The 21938-nt window shown below is 36.5% G+C and overlaps 1 protein-coding gene across 2 annotated transcripts; it reads right to left on the reverse strand.

Annotated features, from left to right (window-relative positions):
* Positions 1-1204: 1204 nt before the first annotated feature.
* LOC115977599 (protein SUPPRESSOR OF npr1-1, CONSTITUTIVE 1-like) lies at positions 1205-14890 on the reverse strand. 2 transcript variants are annotated; one of them, XM_031099536.1, is made up of 9 exons: positions 14486-14890; positions 14183-14218; positions 13534-14065; positions 12215-13313; positions 11808-12086; positions 10239-11696; positions 9363-10152; positions 2063-4191; positions 1205-1863 (listed from the first exon to the last, which is right to left on the reverse strand). In XM_031099536.1, the coding sequence occupies exons 3-8, from the start codon at positions 14049-14051 to the stop codon at positions 2390-2392; spliced, it is 5946 nt and encodes a 1981-aa protein (XP_030955396.1). In that variant the 5' UTR covers positions 14052-14065; positions 14183-14218; positions 14486-14890; the 3' UTR covers positions 1205-1863; positions 2063-2389. The 2 variants fall into 2 exon arrangements, with proteins under 2 accessions (XP_030955396.1, XP_030955397.1); XM_031099537.1 differs by lacking the exon at positions 14486-14890 and having other exon boundaries at positions 1205-1860; positions 14183-14451.
* Positions 14891-21938: the final 7048 nt, after the last annotated feature.

A 21938-nucleotide genomic window follows, 5' to 3' on the forward strand; every position in this document is an offset into this window, starting at 1 on the left:
GCAACCAAGATAGAATTCTGGCTCCAAAAATATATATATATATATATATATGAAATAGATTCAAGTTATACCTGGTCTAACTTTGTAAGAGTTACACTTTTTTTAAACTATTGATTTACAAAAAATCTAACGGTAAAAAATTCACTAATAATTATGTCATTATTAAATATTTAATGCTATGAAAAAGTCAACTCACTCATTTAATACTGCCATTTTATTTTCTCTCTCCCTTTATTCATTAAAAGTTTAGATATTTTAGAACTCTTAAACCATTACAGCGAGAGAGAAAGCAAAGAAAAAAAAATTGCAGAAAAAGAAGACAAAGACAACTTCAAATCCACAACAAGCCACTAGACAGGACTGCCCATTTGCATAGCCATTAACTCAGACTTGAAGTGACCATTTGGATGGATTATGCGTGTCAATTGCAATTGTAGTTGGACTTGAACATCCCAGTATTTCTCTTTTTACTATACTTTTGTCTTTCAAAATATTTTCTTTCCCCTAAATTTCTAGTGGCACGGAAATCCTTATAAAATACATCTAATTTTATTCAATGAAATTTGCGTATAAAAACCTTACATCAATTCACTTGTTCAGGTGTGTTGTCTCCAACCAACTCATGTCAAGACTCAATCTCAAAAGCATATAGTGTAAAGCTCTCAGTTTTTCTTTTCATTAAACACATAATAAGAGCCTTCACAAAGGTCCTGGCATATGAGAGAGAGAGAGAGAGATAGAAGAAGAAGACAACGATGTAGTGTGAAGCAATTGTATATATAATTCAATTGTAAATCTTTCTTTTTGAAATAAAAAGCAGCAGATTACTTTTAAATTCAATTGTATATATAATTGTATAAATTTTGTTTAAAATAATTTGATTTTATCATCAAATATCTATTTAATTTCTCTTTTAGGATGAATAGGTAGTTGAAAATGACAAGTACCCTTTAATCAAGTAAAAAACCAATAAATAAGGAGAGAAACAAAAGTGAAAAGTAATAACATTTAATGATGTCTTTTTTAACCGTTAAATCTCTTAAAAATCTATAGTATAAAAAAGGTGTAACTTTACAAAAGTTACACCAGTTGTAACTTGAACCCATCTATATATATAACTCACAATCACAGATAGAATACCAACACAAATGGCCTACATTACAGTCTGTACTTTTTGGGATTCCAGGACATATTTTCACACATATTCAAGAACTTGGATTTCATTAGCATTGTGTTTAGAGGATCAAAAAGCTAAATTTTTAGCTTTTTAGTTACACAAAAAGTCACTTTATCTATTTTACCTTCTCACATTCTACAGTAGTTGAGCTATTTTAGCTTTTAACACAATAAAATAATATAAACACTATAATAAAATAATATTTCATTCAATCACTACCACACAACCACACCCACCATCAAACCCACAAAAATCACTGCACAACCACAACCCTGTGCCCATCAAAACCAGTGAAGAAGAACAAAAAAAAAGAAAGCAGAAAAATCATTTTTATTTTACCAGAGATTGAACCTAGGCAATGAGTGTCAGAATTTCAGTGAGGAGAGGCAGTGAGGAGAGAGACAACACCCTTTTCTTTATTTTAATTAGATTAGCTCACAGGTCACTTCTCTTTTTTTGATACAAGAAAAAGTCACCAAAACCAGTACCACGCCACCACATCAAAACCAACAAAGATCAAAACCCAACTCCCTCTCTGTGTCTCTCTCCTTTACATAACCCAACTCCCTATTCTTCTTTCTCTACAACACCCTCTTCTTCTTCTTATTTAGCATCAACCCCACAAAGGTCACACCTTTTCTCATCCTCAATCTCTGGTAACAATCTGTGGCTGAAATTCTGAACTGCTGAAGAGATGGAGAGGCAGTGAGGAGAGAGACACAGAGAAATGAGAATGAAAGCAAGAAAGAATACAAAAATAAAAATAAAAAGTATTGTGAATGCAAAATTTAAAAAAAAAACAAAACAAAAAACAAAAAAGCTTTCAGCTAACAGTGCACAGCCATATATAACCATGCACTGAAGCAATGAAGGTAAAAATTTTACCTTTAGCTCCACTAGCTCCACTGCTGTAGTGTGAATTTTTGTGTTTTGGTGTAGCTAAAATAGCTATAGCTATTTTAGCTACACTCTTGTGAGTGCTCTGAACACAATACATTTTTCACAAATAGCATGAGAAAGATACATCGGGCTAGAGTGACTATATTCAATGTAGTGTCTCACCGCCAAAGCAGCTACAAGAGCATAAACACAGCAAACAGAAAGTGGTCCAAGGATGCCTCAGCTAACAATTATACAGTCATTGACATTGCACCAATGAGCTTCCACAAGGCAATGCAGAGACTAATTTTGATTAGGGAACATTAAAAGTGCTCAGAAATCCCTTACTTCAATTGGAACAAAAATTTCATCCAAATAACCTGGACGACCATTGCTCCACTCTAATTCTTCCCACCAACGCCTCTCACCCTTTATCTTTTTCAAATCTTGACTAGAAACTTCATCAATTAATGGATTCTTAAGATTTGGGCAATTATAAAAACTCAACCATTCTAACTTTGGTGCAATGTGTAAACCATTAGAGATGCTAACTAATCCAGGCACGCAATGAAGTGAAATCTTCTTCAAATTTGGGAGAAAATAAGAGGTACCATGCTCAGCAGAGATTTCGCAGCTTACAATGCTTTTGATGGAGTGGCAGTATTCCACTTTAAGCTCTCCTAAATTGCATAGGTTATCAAGCAACCCTTGCGTGAAAATAGTGGTCAATTGGGGACATGTGCTCAATGTCAAGGACTTGAGAAGAAATAAAGAATTTTGCTGTACTGGCCCCTCCCATATGCTCCTTAAACTCTTCATATAATATATATACAGGTGTTCAAGTGATCCAAGAACAATTCTTTCAGCACCATATGATTCAGATACTATTTCACTTATACCATCTTCCCCATAAGCATCTGCTGCATCTATAATCACTTGAAGCTCATTACATTCCCCCACAACACAGCATTTTAGCTGTTTCATATTTTTAGTCCCAAAATCAGATAGCTTCTTAATAGTCGCATGCCTGTCCAAGAAAAATGCAGTCACGTGTTGGAGTAATTTCTTAATATCCCTATGGACACCCTCACCGTTTATGTATTTCAAGCATCTCTCCCATCGTTCCAGCTCAAACTCAGCATCAGAAGGGACTCGAGACAAAATGCGCTTGACATGGTGACCAACAGTAAATCTGAAATTAGGAAGTAATAGGCTATTCCACAGGAAGTGACTCAAAAGTTCCACCCTTGGAAAATAGAATTTAAGAGTTTCCAACCTCTTTAAGGTACATACTTCATTAACAATATCTTCCACAAATGCATCCCACCGCTCGTCATCTGGATTTACATCAATATTCAGCTCCTCTAACTGAGACAATGCAGAAAGTACCCCACAAGGAACCACAGCATTTGATTGCATGGTTCTCCTACCATTACTTGTAAATCCATAAAATGAAACTTCCAAGCATGTCAGATTAGTTAAATTCTTAATCTCCTTGGGTAAATCCATAATATTTGCCCCTTCGAGATCAAGAACCTCAAGTTGCTTGAGATCTCCAACTTTCGGTGACAAAATCATGAGACGGTGACAATTATTTAGAAACAATCTTTTGAGGCTTACCAATCTGATAAGAGAATCAGGCAGAGACTTGATACCAGTCCTAGATAAGTTCAGGATTTGAAGGGCTGGCATGAAATTAAAAAATGGCTGAGGAATCGTTCTTAATTTGTAGTTTCTTGGAAGGAACAGAGCTGACAGATTGGGGCAACTTGGATTCTCAGGTAAATCAGACAACTCATTGTCCATCAAGTAAATCTCTTTGGCATTCTTCCAATCCTCATCCTTTGGCAGCTTAGTTAATACTAAACCACCCTGCATGAGAAATAATCCATGTTGCTCACTTGCTTCTGGTTCCATCTCACTGGGTTTAAGGATCATAATTGCTTCACTTGATGCTTGCAGTTGCATTTCCTCAACCTGTATACCCTCTGGTTGTCTTAATTGTGAAGAAGCTTTATTCCCAATTTCTTCAATTTCAAATTTCTTTTGTCCACTTGAATTAGTCATCTTAACTTCTTTAACATCAATCACCATACCATGAGGCTCTGACGCTACTTCATCTTCAGTTTTTTCTTCTGCAAAAAAAAGCTTCCAAGTCAACTTACACTTCCTGTTTAGAAATGACCCCAAAAAATAGGTAAAAAAAATATTCAAAAGATCTATATTGAATAAAGTACATGTGAGTATCATCCAGTATTCCAAAACTAATTGATTAAGTTTTTTGTCCATTTTAAAATTATAAAGAAATATGATAATAGAATTCAAAGAAATTTTTTTTTTGAAGGAAAGGACCAATCACCAAAGGACACATAAAATTCTAATTTTCAAAGAAAATAAACCCAATGCAGAGAAAAATACCAAGTGATGATGACTAACTGCACCAGCAACATGCTTAGCAGTTAATTTTTCACAAAGCCAGTTCCAACCCTAAAAATAGGATAACTAAGGTCAATGTTTGGATTGTGCACAGGTCGTTTCTAAGAGGGAGGGGAGAATATAGTTAACTGAACCAACCTTAGTGGGTTGGAAAAAATCCCAAACCGCCACCGAACCACCAGCTGGTTGTCATAATAACAAAAAATAGGTAATTTTTAATGAACAATTTTAACATTCTCTCATAAACAAGTGTTGGAAAATGGAAATGGCCTCAAAATTTTATTTTGGCTTGGTTACCTATTTGAGTTTTCTTGATGTGTAAGAAAGTTTTTATTCCCAACCCATTGACCCACTCCCATCCCCAACAATGACCAACCCATCAACCCAACGCACCCCACTGTTGTTGCCACCCAAAACAATCCATCTCTCTCTTTTTGGTGCAATCATGGAGGATGGATATTTTACAATTTGCCTATTGGCTATTCAAGAATTATTTTGTGGGGTTCACATGCGAGTCCAATTGAAGTAAAAGTCATATGGTTTTAAACATCTGAGTCCTTTAGGGTTAAAACAGTTTTTTATTTGGATCCTCATTTCATTAGCTATGGTCAATTTTGTAGTTAGGGACAAATCTGTAATTTCTGCAATTCATGCGAATAAAGGGTATTTTGGGTAATTTAGTTGAGTCTAGAATCTTCTAGGAGATCCTACGTATCTTAGGTTTATTTTCTTTGGGCCCAAAGTAGGGCTGTAAATGAATCAAACTATTCATGAACAACTTGAGCCCGGCTCATGAAAAAGCTTGTTTATGTTTGTTTGCTTAGCAAGCAAGCCAAGCTCAACTTCAAGTTTAGGCTCTAAACATAAGGCCCAATTTAATTATAAATAATCATTATAAATAATTATACTTGTCTAAAAATATACACATATAGAATCGAGATTGAAATTTCTAAGTGTGTAAATAGGTTCATATGATATAAAATAGTTATTTGTAGTGCATTGCTAATATTAACAAACCATTCGTAATAAAAATTTATAGATTTGTGATGGGATAAAAAATTTTAATTATGGTTTTACCATATATGGGAAAAGAATAAATTAATCAAGCAATGACCTTATAGTTATAGGTTCAATTACCAATTGGGCTTGTTTACAGACATAGGCCCAAGTTAGTATTTTATTAGGTTTTAGTTTACTAATTAAACTAGTAGTCCTAATAGGAGTCCTAATGCTATTAGTACAAGAAATTGCCTTTATATATATTTGTGCTCAACATATTCAAAAGAGATGGAATTGATTAATAAAATTATTGAATGTTTTGGCATAGAGGCACAACAGCCTATATGGTTTCTTTCTCCCTTCTTCTTCCTCCTCCTCTTATGGTATAGTTCACGGATACTGTTCATATAGCCTATAAACACCATAAAAACTACCCATTTCCTTCTTACTTACAACCCCAAATCAAGCCCTTTCTTTTACCTATCAAAACCCTAATCCTCAAATACTTTCTTCTTCCAAATGGCCATCAAATAACTCATCAAGCCACCTTTTAATTCCTAACACAACCCCATAACCCTTTCTGCAACAACTCTAGATCCTATTTACTCAAAAGCCAGAAACTGATTTCTTTGAAACCTTTGCTCCTGTTTCAAGACTAGAAACTACAAGATTTTTTTTTTTTTTTTGGATAGGTAATCAAAATTTTATTGATTAGAAAAGTACACTGTGTTTACAATAGTAAACCCACTGCACTTGAAACAAAAAAAAAAAATATATATATATATATATAAAATAAATCAAAGAGGAGCTAACAGAAATTAAAGGAGTCTCGAATGAAGATATATATTTTGAGCAAACCCAAGGATTTTTGGTGAAAGGGGAAGAAGACAAGGGGGATTAAAGCAAGCTCCTCAAGCATGGTATACTCAAATTGATTAATAGATCATCTCAAAGGGTTTGAAATAAGCAAAAGTAAGCCCACACTTTATGTCATGAAGAAGGCAGTCCGTATTCTCATTGTTTCTGTTTATGTTGATGACTTAATCTTCACCAGTAATGATGAGAAGATGCTCCAAGATTTCAAGAAAGGCATAAAAAAAAACTTACTAGATGAGTGATTTGGGGCTACTACATTGGTTTTTGGGAATTGAAATATCTCAAACAAAATATAGGATCTTCATTTCTCAAAAAAAATATGCTGAAAACATTTTCGACAAATTCAGGATGCTTGGTTGCAAATTTGTTGCTACCCCCTGGTTGCAAATGAAGAGCTGAAGAAAGAAGATGGTGCTAAAAAAGCAGATGCTAGAATGTATAGAAGTCTGGTTGGTAGTCTATTATATCTAACAGCTACTAGACCTGACAGAATGCTTGCTGCAAGTCTAGTTTCACGCTTTATGCTAGAACCAAGTCAGAATCACTTTGTGCTGGAAAAAGAGTTTTGAGATACTTGCAAGGAACACCTATCAAAAAAATAAATAAATAAAGATACTTGAAAGCAACTCATGATATGGGATTTTCTACAAAGCTGGAGAAGGTTCAAGTCTAATTGGTTATACTGGCATGATTGGGCTGGATGTCTAGATGATATGAAATGTACAAGTGCCTATGAATTCTCTCTTGGTACTGGCATATATGTTCATGGACTTTGAAAAGGCAAAATATTATGGCGCAATCTTCTGCAGAAGCAGAGTATGTGGCAGCAGCTAAAGCAACTTCACAAGGAGTGTGGCGAAGGAGAATTCTTAAAGACATTGGAGAAAAGCAAGAAAGCGCTACAATGTTGTTCTGCAATAACAATCAGCAATTGCTATTGGGAAGAATCCAATTAACCGAAGTACCAAACCTACCTTAATAGGTTGAAAAATATCCAAACCACCATGGAACCACCCTCCCCACAACTGATGGGTCCTCGAAGTTAATGGCGGATTCAACTCAGTGGGCTGGCCTACTATATCTTATAATGAAAACTGTGTGAATAAGTTTCATAAAATAAGCAATTCTATGCTGAAAATGGGCCAAAATTCATAGCAAAATGATAAAAAGCACTTCCATTTAAAACAATGTATCTAATAATTCTTGAAGAAGTTGCATACTTGCATGCACATAAAAAAAAAAAATTATAAAAAAAAAAAAGGAATATGGTTCCAAATCCAAAAGAATTGAGCCCGAAACTAAAGAACACAAACTGAGCAACATATTAGAAGTTTAGAGATTATCGGTGCAACTAAACTGAATGAAACTACGTACAAAGGTACCTTAATAGAATGAGTAAATAATGAGAAATTGAAAGACTAAACTCTTCCCCAAAAGGAAACAAAGAATTACTCATAACAACACCATAAACAGCTTGACATTCTAGGAAATTAAGACCAAATAGCTAGGGAGTCACACAGAACATTAGAAGACATTAAACAACAGAAACCACGAGAATGGATAATCCACTGTCCCACATAGATTTTGAGGTGGGCTTGCGTTGACTAGAATGCTCAATTGACTAACCCACCTGTCAGTCCCGAAATCAGCCCACTCAGCACTACCGTGCCCGATAATTTTGCCAGTTTTCTGATAACCTGTCTTCCGCTCCTCTTCTTTGCAATATTCAGCAGTGTAGGATTATCAGCAGTTGGTTCCTTGAACTTATAAGAAAATGTTAGTTCTCCTTGCCCTTGCTCCGTCCCAATACTCCCATCCGAAAAAGTGTCAACACTTCTACTCATACAACTTCCATTTCCTGCAGCACCTTCCAGCAGTTCTGTGATGAGCACACAGACTTCACCGATATCTGTCCCTTACACTCTGAGTTCTCCGGCACGACCTGAGTTTAACAACCCACACAAAGCGGTTCTCTTGGGCCATGGCTAAGTCAACGTTGAAATTAACCTTAAAGTTCCATGTGGGGTTTGAACCACCTTTTACGTCAGGCGATGATATTTCCTTGGAAGAACGGAGGTTATTTTTTATGTCCCACATGTAAACCACTGCGTAAGGTTTCATTCTTGTGACATGATTTACATTTTCCAACCCCAGGGCAGACTCAATCAAAACTTCTAAAGGCCTGTAAGGGTTAGCCGTAAGGTGTAGCTAGCTATTGGAGAGACTGGCTTGGTGGTTTTGCGTTTATCACACACGAGACACGGATATCAGGCAATGCAGCTTCAATGTTATAGACCAATTTGTTAGTGTAGTTTTCATTTGGTTTAGGCGTAGTTTTCATTTGGTTTAGGCGTAGTTTTTCCTTCAATGTAGCTTAATTATCAGAACCCCAGTTTGGCTTTTTGCGAGCTTATTTGCTTCATCCTAATTCATTTTATGTCACATCCTAAATTGAAATCGATAAACTCACCATCTAAATATTTCATGGGGATGCTCCTACTAAATTATTATACTCTAGTAGGGCCTGTTTCATGAAATGTTGTGGTCCTAGTGGTGTATAATAATTGAAGTAGAATTGCCTTGCCAACACCCTTATGCTAATTGGCAACCATGAGTTAATTAAGAACGCGGTATGAATGTGCCAGCCAATAGATTTTTGGTCAACATTTATCCATATTGTACAGACAGAGATCAAATATAATATGAATGGGAGATTAATGTACTGTCATTGTATATATCGTAGTCGTAGAAATGAGTATCTCATCCAAGCCTCACAAACTGAGGGACGGAGAGACATCTTATGGAAAGGCATAATTGTCTTTGACATTTGGAAGAATATATGTTAAACCAAACATGCATTTTATGTTTTTCTAAGTTCTCTGATAATATGAGGAAAGCACAATGCTTTGAAGTTAAAATTTTGAAAAAATGCTAATATATGTCCCAAAATGATGACTTGTAAATTGTAATAGTAACAAGAAAGATGATGACTTACTGAAGTAAAAAATTTCCCTTTGACTAGAATCCTCAGAATCAGCCATAAATCTTCCGAGTCTCTGAATCCTCTCTGGCTGTGGTTTCTTATTAGAGTAGCCTTTTCTGCTAGGTCCAACCCCGTCATCCCCATCATTGCTTCGCTTATTTTTGAAACCTTCTACAGCTGAATTGTAATGATCATGATGGAGATCACCCAAATCCTCATAGAGCATGCTGTTGTTGCAGCATTGTGCCATAGTTTGATTGAGATCCTCGATGTCTTGTTTGTATACCAAATGGAACCCAACTTTCTCCACCTCATATTCTGGGGAAGATATTTCAATCTCAAATTGATGAGTTCCATTTGCATCAATTTGACTAAATGTTTCTCCCCAATTGGAGCCAGAATAGTGAGTGGACAAATAGAGCAGCCAAAGGTGAGGTGATTCAACTTTACCATAATTTGTCATAAATCCAGAGTCTAGTATGGTAGGTGACTCAAATTTACCATAATCTATTGCAAAATTGGATTTTACTGGAACTGCCCCTCGAAATCCATGTACCTCAAATGCACAATTGCTTTGATATGACCCGTTGGGTACAAAAACAATGCACAACACAATTCCCATCAGCTCATCACACCCACAAGACGGCACTTGTAGTTGTATCTTCCATGTATGACCCGTCAACACTTGAAGCTTACTTCGTGGGGTACTTTTCAAAATAAACGTTGCAGGGCTAAACCATTTTGGAATTTCACCTCCAGGAATAATAATCTCTAACATGTTTGGTAGTCTACCAATTTGTCCCTGAAAAATACAATGCATAATGTTTGTGAGAGAGACAGAGAGACCAAGACATAGCAAGAGGGAGAGAGAGAGAGAGAGAGAGAGACCTTAAGCAGCTTACTTCCACTTTGAATATTGTCAACCAATTTGAAGCAGTTGAGATACGTGAAAAGCAAACGGGAGGGACATGACCTAAAAGGATGATTTTGTAGATCTGGCAATCTCTCCAGTGAAGTACAATTGTTTGCAATTATGAATTCAACAGTTAATGGAACATTTTCCAATGATTGAAGCCTTTTGCAACCCTCCAAATTGAGTGTTTGAAGGTTAGAGAGTTGAGAGATGCTTTTAGGAAGGGAAACAAAATTATTTCCACATAGATTTAAGTGTGCTAAAGAAGACAAGTTGCCAATATCATTGGGGATAGACGAAAGATTACAGTCACAAAGATCCAAGTATGTTAAAGAATGCACACCTAATAAGGAAGGCAATTGACTCGTTGGCATGGAATTAAATGAAAATAATGTTTCTTTCAATCCATGGACAAGAACTTGTTCAAGATTTTTAAGGAGAACAATGGAGGAAGGAACTTCTTTTATAGAAGTTCCACTCAAATCTAGCCTTTTTAAACCTTTGACATTTCCTAGATTCTTAGGCAAGTTGTCAAAATTTGAGCATCCAGAAAGATCTAGAGATTCAAGCGATTTCAAACTACAAATGGTGCCAGGAAGATGCACAAATTTTTTGCAATCGCTTATATTCAATGAAGTAAGGCTTGTCAAGCAGCCAATTGATAAAGGCAACTCTTTTATAGCTGTTCCACTCAAATATAACCTTTTTAAACCTTTGATATTTCCTAGATTCTCAGGCAACTCGTCAAAATTTGAGCATCCAAAAAGATCTAGAGATTCAAGCAATTTCAAACTACAAATGGTGCTAGGAAGACACACAAGATTTTTGCAACTCCTAAGAGTCAATGAAGTCAGGCCAATCAAGTGTTCAATTGATGAAGGTAACTCTTCTATAGCTGTTTTACTCAAATCAAGCTTCCCTAGACCATCGATTATCCATGGGTTCTCTGGCAAGTTTTTAAATATTGAGCATGTTGAAAGATCAAGAGCACCATGGAACTTAAAACCACAAGTGGTGTTAGGAAGACAAACAAGATCTTCACAATCATGTATATTCAATGAAGTAAGCCTTGGCAAGCATTCAATTGAACAAGGCAACTCTTTTATAGCTGTCCCACTCAAATCTAGCCTTTTTAAACCTTTGACATTTCCTAGATTCTCGGGCAAGTTCTCAAAATTTGAGCATCTAGAAAGATCTAGAGATTCAAGTGATTTCAAACAACAAATGGTGCTAGGAAGACCAACTAGTTTTTCACAACACATTAGATCAAGACGAACAAGCTTTTTAAGAAGTCCGATGGATGGGTGAAGCTCGCGTAATTCTTCACAACCATTTAGAACTAATATCTCAAGATTTTGGACTCCAGTGAAGTCTGGAGTTATGATCAGGTTTGAGGAATCAGTCAAGTCAATGAACTTCAACTTTTGAAAATGCTGTTAAAAGGAAAAAAAAAAAAAAAAAAAGTTAGAATGATTTGCTTCCTAGTGTTTGTTTATTGTGATTTAAAAGCAAAGTTGTAAGAGGATACTTAAGAACACACTTACCTTTATTCCTATCCAAAGTTGTTCTATTTTGCTCCTTTGCAAACAAAGCTGAACAAGCTCATCTAGCTGGATACTTGATGGCAAAGATTTTGAAGGATACTTGGTCCAATCAAGAATTCTTAAATCATCAGGAAGATGTGTGGGGACACAGTCAATGGAATTAACTCTAAGAAATTTAAGATTGTACATCTTCAAAAAGGCATCAGGGTTCCAAGTTGCCCCTTCTCCTTCAAGAAAATAACCACCCCAAATATCCATAGCTTGAACTGCTTTTGTTCCCTAATAATCAAAATTCAAGAAGGAATTGATAATTTGCAAAAAACTATTATTAGCAAAACAATTCAAATTTCAAATTTGTTGAACATGAAGGTAGGGAATGAATTCAATTTCTCTAAATAATCTCTTACCTCATTTTTTCTTAATACTTTGTCAATGTCCTCATAAAACCACAGTCTACTACGCTTCCCAGGATCACCAGGACATTCTCGAAAAACTATGTTCTTACCCATTTCTTCAACTAAATCATGCATCCACACTACATTGTGATCCATAATTTTCAAAAGAGATTTATCAATGAGTTCCTTCAATCCAATACTAGCATAAAGGCCAAGATTATCCAATACTTCTACAACATGATCTTTCATATTATGATTAAAGAAGCATGCAATATATAGGAATATTTCCTTCTCTAAGTAATGGAGTCCATCAAAACTTATTTTAAGTACATGCAAAACTTCTGGATTAGGATATTCTCTGAGCCTCTCTAACGCAATTTTCCATTCAGCAATATTTTTTCCAAACAAAAATGAACCCAAAACCTCAAGAGCTAAAGGAAGGCCTCCAGCATATTCCAAAAAATGGTTAGACAACCCTATATAATCATCAGGGACATGCTCTTTTTTAAAAGCTTTCAAGCAAAAAAGTTGAAGAGCATTTTCATTATTCAATCCTTTAACTTCATATATTTCATCTACTCCATGTGTCTCCAACACGTGCCGATCTCTTGTTGTTATGATAACTCTACTGCCCGGGCCAAACCAATCATGCTCCCCAGCTAACATGTTTAACGAGTGTAGTTTATCTACATCATCTAGAACAAGAAGAATTCTTTTATGATGTAACACATTTTTGATCTTTTTAACTCCATCATACTTATCTTTTATTTTCAAATCCTTTTCCATCAAAATTTGTTCAATAATTTTTTGTTGCATTGCAACACAACCATATTTTTCAAAATTTTCCCGAACACCCTCAATAAAAATGCAACCTTCAAAATCTTTAGAAACCATATGATAAACAACCCAAGCAAGAGTTGTCTTACCCATTCCCCCCATCGCCCAAATCCCTACAAAGCGAACATCATTTGACCCTACATCTAAACACGACTCCAATTCCACCACATGAGAGTATATTCCTACTAGGCCCTTGGTAACTTCTGAGAATGCATCATTATTCAAGTTATGCCATATAAGCCTCACAATGCTTTTAATAACTTGTGAGAAAGGCCTGCAATAAAGAGAGATCATAGAAGATATTTGGTGTTCAATTCCGCTTACTGAAACAAAACCATGTAATGATGTAAATGGATAGGCTCAAGATAAAATTCATAGAAATGCAAACATGTATGTATTGTAGATCTGCTAAAGGTTCAAAATGAAGTCATATACATGAAATGGGTAATCAGAATATTTAAAACAAATAAATATATCAATTAAAATTAAATTACCTATTCATTAAAGGCCATCCAGCGAGATTGCCCACGTGAGTCAAAGCATCTCTCCACATCTTCACCTTCTCTATATTCTCCTTGAAACGTTTTTCATGTTCAATAAAAGCCTGTGCAAAAGTTCCCATTTGCTTCCGCACATCAGAGGGCTCCACGTCATAAAAAACTGGCAGAATTTGCATTCCCATGTGTTCCTCGCAGTGAATGATCTTTGCAAGTTCATCTAAGCACCAAGTCGAAGATGCATAGTTTTTTGAGAAAATGACAACAGCAAATCGCGATTCTTCTATTGCTCTTGAAAGCTCTGGCGAAATAGTATTTCCTTTCTCAAGTTTTTCATCGTCCTTAAAGGCGTTAATGCCCTTCTGATTGAAAGCATCATATAGAAGGTCCGCCAATGTGTTGCGGGTGTGCTCACCTCTGAAACTGAGGAACACATCATACTTCCATCGGGCGACAGAAGAAGAAAAGGAACTTGGGAAAGATGAGGAGTCCGTTTCCATGCCCATTAAATCCATTAGAAATTATAGATCTGACATGCAAAAAAAAAAAAAAAAAAAAAAAAAAGATCAATTAGAATTAGTTTAGAACCGTAGAAAGAATAAAAAGAAAACAAATTAAAGGAAGAAGAAACCACTTGATCCCCAACCTGAATTGCGTAGCTTTGAAAGATATGGAATTGAATCTGAAATTTGGAACTTATAAGACAGAGAAAGAAGAGACTGAAATTTGGAAGAGATGAAAAGAGGACTGAAATTATTCTTTATTTTTCTGAGTACTTCCACTTCCTAGTTCCCAGTGAGGACTGAGGAGCGAAAGTTGCTCTCTTTTTCTGAGTACCTTCACTTCAAAAGTAGCGATGAAACCAACTTTTTAACGGTTTTTACAAAACACTTAATTTAAAAAAAAAAAAAAAAAAAAAAAAAAAAAAAAAAAATTGAACCAAACTTACCCCCTAATACAGGAGCCTAGATGAAAGCACGAAGATAAAGGTTAAGAGCTAACTACAACAAACACGTGGCAGAAGCTAACTGTAGATCTGAATTTCAGAAGCCCAAATGGACACAAAACACCTACACACTTCAAACACAAAGTAACTTCCCAGATCTGAAAATTTTTTTACCCAAAAGCGAGAAAATAAGAAAGAAATCAAAAAATATATAAAAATAAAAGCAAAAACTCCATTTGCCCGACAAAGTCACTGCCGGTGATGGGTGTACGGTTTACCGGCTGTGATGGGTGAAGAGAAAGAACGATCGACGAGCAACACTCTTCAGACAAGGAGGTGGGTAAAGACTGAGCTGAAATGATCGAATTAACTGGGTTTTTTCATTTTAAAATGACTTTTTCTGATGAGGCTTGTAGCTTGGCACAGCCGAATCTCCTTTTGAAGAAAACCGGATACGAATATTCCTTCCTCTAATTACAAGTTTAAGGGATAATTACAGGAAACATATCTGAGGTCAGTAAACATATCTTAGGTTTGGCCCGTTTGCGCTTTACCTACCCGTGGTTCAAAACTTATCACTTTGTCTATCTGTACATCAATTCGTTACCCCTGTTACCCACCTCACCCTCAGACGTTAGAAAAACACTATTTTATGCCAAATTAAAACATAACATGGATCAAACAATACGAACTCACTCTCTTTTCCTCACGAGCCCTAGAAACGCGAAAAATCCATTCTGCATCTGATATTGACATACTGTTGCAAGTGTAAACCTAGACGAGCAACGGGTTGTTTGAGGGACTAAAATCTTGGTAAGAAATCAATCACTGTTTGGGTTTTTACTTTGAGCTTGTGGTTGTTTTATTGTTTTTTGAGTAATCAATCAATGGTCAATGTTACATGTAATGGAATGAGAATATTGGTTGTGTTTGTTGATATTTATGAAAAATGTGACCACCTGTTCTTTGGATTTGTGTTTGTTTATGGGCATTTTGTCTATCGTGGTCATTGTGTCTCACAGTGGACCCAAGTTTCTATTGGGTTTAAATTTTAGTGTTTGCATGTGCTATTTAGTAAAATAGAATAAAAAAAAAATCAGAAAATCTGAAAATGTGGTCCCTCTGTGTGCGTTGCATCCCAAAAGCAAAACAGAAACATGCAACTGTTTACAATTCTTTAATTGTTAATTGTATACGTTTCAACTGGTAATTTGTTATTGCAAATGGATGTTGAATTAAAATTGGAGGTACATTATGAGGGTGCTTTTCTGTGGAACCCTAGTTTAGAATACGTTGGTGGGAAAGTTGAAATAATGTATAGGGATCCTGATTTGCTTAGTTATTTTGAAATAAAAGGTATATGTGAGGAATTGGGGATTGATGAACCGTGTAGGGTTCATTATTTAGGTTCTGGGGGCAACTTGGAGCAAGTCTTAAGACTCATAGAAGATGATCAAGATGTGGTACCCATGTGCAAGTCCAATGAGGGAGGGCCAAGAGACACCATCATACTGTATGTGGAAAGTGGTAATGCTCCACTTGCAGTTGAAGTTCTTGATGGTGCAGGGGTTGGTGTAGGAGCTGGTGCAGGGGCTGCTATAGGGGGTGCAGGGGCTGGTGTAGGGGGTGGTGCAGGAGCTGCTGCAGAGGGTGATGGTCTGGAGGAGGAGTTTGATTGGTTGAATGAAGGTCTGGAAGGAAAAGACTTTGCTGATGACATTTTTGGTGAGTCTTCTCCACCTCACACAGTGCCACATTAGCCTAACACTATTCCAACCACTGATACACCTCATCCAAACATTGATACACCTCAGCCAAACACAGATGCACCTGGCCCAAGCAATGTTCCTCCTTCAAACATAGATTTAGATGAAGAGTGGGCTGAACCAGCTTTAGAAGATGATATTGCAAGTGTGGATAGTTCTGATGATGAGCAAGGGCCTGGCAATTTGGAGTTCAATGAGAGGACTGATATGAAAAATGTTAGGTTGGCAAAAGGGATGAAATTCCCAAACTCCCAGGTGTTTAGGAAGGCTTTGATGGAGTATGTGATTCAGCATCACATTTATGTCAAGTGGAAGTTGAATGAGAAGAAGAAGATTTATGTACATTGTATAACAATTATGGATGGAGGTGTTATGCCTCAATGGTGACTGGAGAGTGCACATTTGAGATCAAGCTACTTTATCCTGAGTGTACCTGCCCCCTAAAATTTAAAAAATGGCAAATTACATCAGCCTATGTGGCAAAGAGGTATTTGGAGAATTTTGGTAAGAATCCTAATTGGGAGGTCTCAAGTGTTAAGCATCATGTGATGCAGAAGATTTCAACTGATTTAAGTCTTAATCAGGTGTATAGATCAAGGAAGGCAGCTAGGGGGCTGATTACTAGGAATGAAGAGGCTCAGTATGGCCTACTTAGAGATTATGCAGAAATGATATTAAGGACAAATGTAGGAAGTAGGGTGATTCTGCAAACAGAGATGAAAAATGAGAATGTAGAGCCCAAGTTTAAAAGGATGTACATTAGGTACAATGCTCAGAAGGTTGGCTTTCTAGGTGGTTGTAAACCCTTTGTTAGGCTAGATGGATGCCACTTGAAGGGTAGGTTTAGTGGGCAATTATTGTCTGCCACTGCTAATGATGGAAATGATAATATATTCCCAATGGCAATGGTTGTGGTTGAGCAAGAGAACAAGGATAGCTAGACCTGGTTCTTGGAGCAGTTTGTAAATGACATTGGCAAGCCAGAGAAGCTCAATCTAGTATTCATCAGTGACAGGCAGAAGGTATTATCATCTAGCTCATGTTCATGGCTTCATTATATACTTACCTTTTTACATGCTTACTTGCTGACATTGAATGCTTACTTGATTACAGGGCTTTTTACCTGCAATGGAAACTCTATTCCCAACTGTGGAGCACAGGTATTGTGTGAAGCACATATACAACAACTTCAAGGTTAACCACAAGGGCATGAAGTTGAAGAGTGTACTGTGGAGGTGTGCTGGCACAACATCAGCCTGGGAATTTGAGAGAGGGATGAACCATCTTAAGAGTTTGGATGAAGAAGCTTAGAAGTACATGGTTGATATAGAGCCTACACAGTGGACCAGATCCCACTTTTCTTCAAGAGCTTTGACAGATTGTATGGTAAACAATCTGAGTGAGAGTTTTAACTCTATGATTGTAACGGCTAGAGATAAGCCCATCTTATCAATGCTGGAGTGGATTAGAGTTAGGCTTATGAGCAGACTGTATATAAAGAAGACTGGCATAGAAAAGTATGGTGGCAATTTGTGTCCAAGCATACAAAAAAAGTTGGAGCAGTTAAAATTAGAGTGTAAGGGTTTCTGTGCAGTTCCTTCTGGGAGGTTTGTGTATGAGGTTGACAATGAGAGGGAAAGGCATGTGGTGGACTTGGTAAATAGGACATGCAGTTGTAGAGTATAGGACTTGACAGGAATCCCCTATAAGCATGGAGTTGCAGCCATTTTTGTGAATTGTGAGAAACCAAAAGACTACACCCATCCATGCTACTACAAGGATGCTTATGTGGAGACATACAAGACACCCATACCTCCCATGCCTAACCAGTCTGAGTGGATGTCAAGTGGCCAACCCAAGCCTGTTGCACCTACTGTCTATAAGCCACCAGGCAGGCCACCCATGAAGAGGAAGAGAAATGTTGATAAGTCGAACCCTTATAAGGTGTCTAGAGCAAACAGGCCTATGAGGTGTGAAAGGTGTCAACAGGAAGGGCACAATGTAAGGGGATGCAAGGTCAATGTCACTGGTGAGACAGCATGGGAGAGGAGGCAAAGATTGCAGAAAGGGAAATCTGCAAGTTTTTACAAATTTTTTTTATTCAAATGCAAAATTCCAATAGCTGACACTGTAAAAACATGCTCATATTTGGTTTCAGGGAAGTGGAAGGCCTTCTACACACCGACAAGGATTCCAGACCCCATCTTCATCACAGACCCAATCCTCAGCTCAGCCCCCACCAACACATCAGCCTTACACTATGGCCTCATCCTCATCCAAATAGGCAGCAGGGTCACAGCCACAAGCTCCAGCTCTACAGCCACAAACTCCATGGTTAGGGCCACCAGCTCCATGGTCACAGAACCCAAGTCAATGGTATTCTTTAGACTTCAGGTACACAGTTAGAGGAGCTCCTTGGTTCTCTTCAAGCCAGCCAACACCACACACCCCTGCAGAAACATGGGATAGTAAAGCACTATCATCACAGGTACTGTAGTGTTAGGTTTGATGTTTTATTCATAAAACTGTGATATTGGTAGCTAACATGTGAATTCTTGTACTTTGTAGCCTACAAGACCACCTGGTACCAGAGGAGCTGCTTTGAGAGGAAGGGGTGATGCAACTAGGGCTCAAAAATGTAGAACAAGAGGTGGAAAGGCCAGCTGTGGTGGGAGAGGCAGGGGCAGGGGCAGTAAATGAAGACTAAGTCAAGACACTTTTGTTGCTATGTATAATGTATTAGGATTATGTAGTGTTAGGGTTTTATGTAGTTTGTAGATAATGGCAGGGCAAACAATGGCAAGACACTTTTTTATATAGCTATTCAAACACTTTTTGTATTTTTGTAAGTTTTGTAAACATTGGGCAGCTGCAACTGTTTTGGTTGTTGTACCAAATGCCTTATATTTACTAGTGGTTGATGAAAGACTATTCAATACCACCTTAAAATATGTATACAATTTCCCAACTTAATGACAGGTGTTCAGAATTATTATTCTGATTATTGCAGTTTGTCATATGAGTTATTATTATATGAGTTTTTTATGTGTGCAGGGTGTATGTGTTGAATAGAAGGTGTATGTGTGCATTTGTTGTCTTTTCTTGCAAGTTGACAGATGGTCATGCACTTTAAATTCACTTTCAACACAATTGTCTTCACACAATGCACTTTATGCACAAACCAACACAACTCACAACATCCAACAAAACACCAACACCAACAACTCACAGCTCACAAGTAGCCAATTCACTTTAAACAAAAATACCAACAGCATCTAACATAAATAACACTTTATCTTAAAAAGGCTTATATTATTAAGTGGCTTCAAGCCAATATCATCTACCACCTTACATAGTTCTCATTCTCAAAAAATTCTTTCATAGTTCTATTACAATACAATTGAGGACCAGCTTACATTACAACCCATTAGGCAAACTCAATCTCATCATTCCAACATTCTCACTTGAGCCAAAATATGAAAACAACATAACCAAAAAAAAAAAAAAAAACCATGACAGAGTTAGTACAATTCTGCACTTTCTCTCTTGCTCTAAAGCTCTTATTGCTATCTCCTTAGCTTAAACAGAGGAAACTCGAAACTTTCTCTCCCTCTCAATGGCTTTTGCTGCCCTGTCTTGAGCAATTTCTGCCATTTGGGTAGCTCCTGCTGCTGCCTGGGTAGCTTCTCTTTCCCTTTCATGTGCAAGTTGCAGCTCACTCCGCAGTAAATCCAGCTTTTGTTGCACCAAATGGGCAGTTTCATTCCCACGCATACAAGTGGAATTATCAATCCATTTAACTAAAGGGCACTTGGGACCAATCTGTTCATAGATTGAATTGAACACATCACATTCCAATCTCACGTGAATCAGCTAGATTAAGTAAAAAGTATACTTACCTTATATCGGCTACAACCCAAAACCCTTTTCCCAAAATTATCCACTGTCAGACTTGTTCTCAACACACAAGTCTCATATGTACACATATGCCTACTTGAACCTGAGTAATTTTCACTCGAAGAAGACATCAATTATCAACTTCCTGTGAATCAAAGCTATCATCAAAACTTAAAACCCCAGCTCAGAACCATAAAGCAGAAATGTTGTACCTGGTGATGATCTATCTTCGAATATTCAATGCCTCAAGACAACCCAAAGTCAGAACCTCACCCTCACACGAAAGCACGATCAGAAAAATCAAAACCCCAGCTCAGTTACAGGGATTTTCGTGTTTCTAAGGCTCGTGAGGAAAAGAGAGTGAGTTCGTGTTGTTTGATCCGTGTTATGTTCTAATTTGGCATAAAAGGGTGTTTTCCTAACGTCTGAGGGTGAGGTGGGTAACGGGGGGGTAACGGATTGATGTACAGGTGGGCAAAGTGATAAGTTTTGAACCACGGATAGGCAAAGCGCAAATGGGCCAAACATCAAGTGGGTTTACTGTAATTATCCCTAAGTTTAAAGACCAAAGGGCAATTTGTTAGGGTATTTTGAGCAACAATTTTCGGTGTTTAAATAACATTATACGTATTTCTATATACTCTTTCAACTACACCTATTTTTAAAAAATACAAACAACATTACTAGAACAATATTATCAAACAACCCCTTAAGTATTTAAAGTTGTGCCATATGCCAAAATTTTTAGCACCTAGCTACAGCCCACAGAACACTTCTACTAACTATATGTGCTCAAAATATTTAATAATTTAAATTTCTCTCACCTCTCTACTAACTCACGCTCCTCTCTCCTCTCTCACTTACTTTGTTGTTTTCTAATAGATGGTAGATGTTATTTCGATTATTTAATGGGCGACATGTTAAAATAAGAGATGAGATGTAGAGTATAATGTTAAATTTTATACTAAAATAAATAAAGTAACTTTTTTATATATTTTTTTTAACCAAAATTATGTTAAAATATAATTTTTTTAGAACATCTTATGCTAATGCTCTAATCGAAATGCTTGTGTAATAGAAAAACACCGCATTTTAGCCCTATAACCCTAAAATTCACTCATATTAAGTCATGCAAAGCTATGTAAAAATACATGATTACTATAGTAACCGTATAAATTTACACTAACGCTATTTATTTTATATTTATTTTTTTATGCATCTCGATAATGAATGAAGAAAGTGAATGGTAATTGTTGTGTATGAAAAAAGAAAAACAACTAAAAAATTTAAGAAAATTTGATATTTTAATAAATTGTAATGTAAAATAAATAATTTGATGTAGAGTGTTTAAAAAAGTAAGAGCATGTTAAATAAAAAAAAAAAGTAGATGCTTATGCTAAAATAAACAAAAAAAAAAAATACACGAACTGATGCGAATACTCTGACTATCAAATAAAATTTGCCAGTCGACTTTAACTTTAAAAATAAAATGGGTAATTACACAACAATTTGAAGGGAAAAAAAACACACACACACTTCCCCTTAACACACACATTTCCCCTTAACATTAATTTGAAGGGAAAAACACAAACACACACACACACACACACTTAATGTTAAAAATGTTGTGTACTAACCTATCCTTTGGTTAAGTTCATGTTTCCAAAATTACCCTCCTAAAAAGAAAGAATAATTAACTTTTCTTTATTTCTTATTCACTTCCCTATTCTAAAATCAATTGTTTTAATTGAAAAATGTAAGGGCAAGTTTTGGATCCTAAGCCCAAAAGGTAA

The sequence above is a fragment of the Quercus lobata genome, chromosome 2, assembly GCF_001633185.2.
Source record: "Quercus lobata isolate SW786 chromosome 2, ValleyOak3.0 Primary Assembly, whole genome shotgun sequence".
In the NCBI taxonomy this organism is placed as follows: domain Eukaryota; kingdom Viridiplantae; phylum Streptophyta; class Magnoliopsida; order Fagales; family Fagaceae; genus Quercus; species Quercus lobata.

Bases quoted from the DNA above. Each gene is read 5' to 3' on its own strand.
- LOC115977599 (XM_031099536.1), bottom strand. From the start codon at position 14,051: ATGGATTTAATGGGCATGGAAACGGACTCCTCATCTTTCCCAAGTTCC. The intron at 10,153-10,238 runs GTCTCTCTCTCT...TGTATTTTTCAG, and splicing joins GTGGAAGTAAGCTGCTTAAG to GGACAAATTGGTAGACTACC. The intron at 4,192-9,362 runs GTAAGTCATCAT...TTTTTTTTGCAG, and splicing joins AAGGGAAATTTTTTACTTCA to AAGAAAAAACTGAAGATGAA.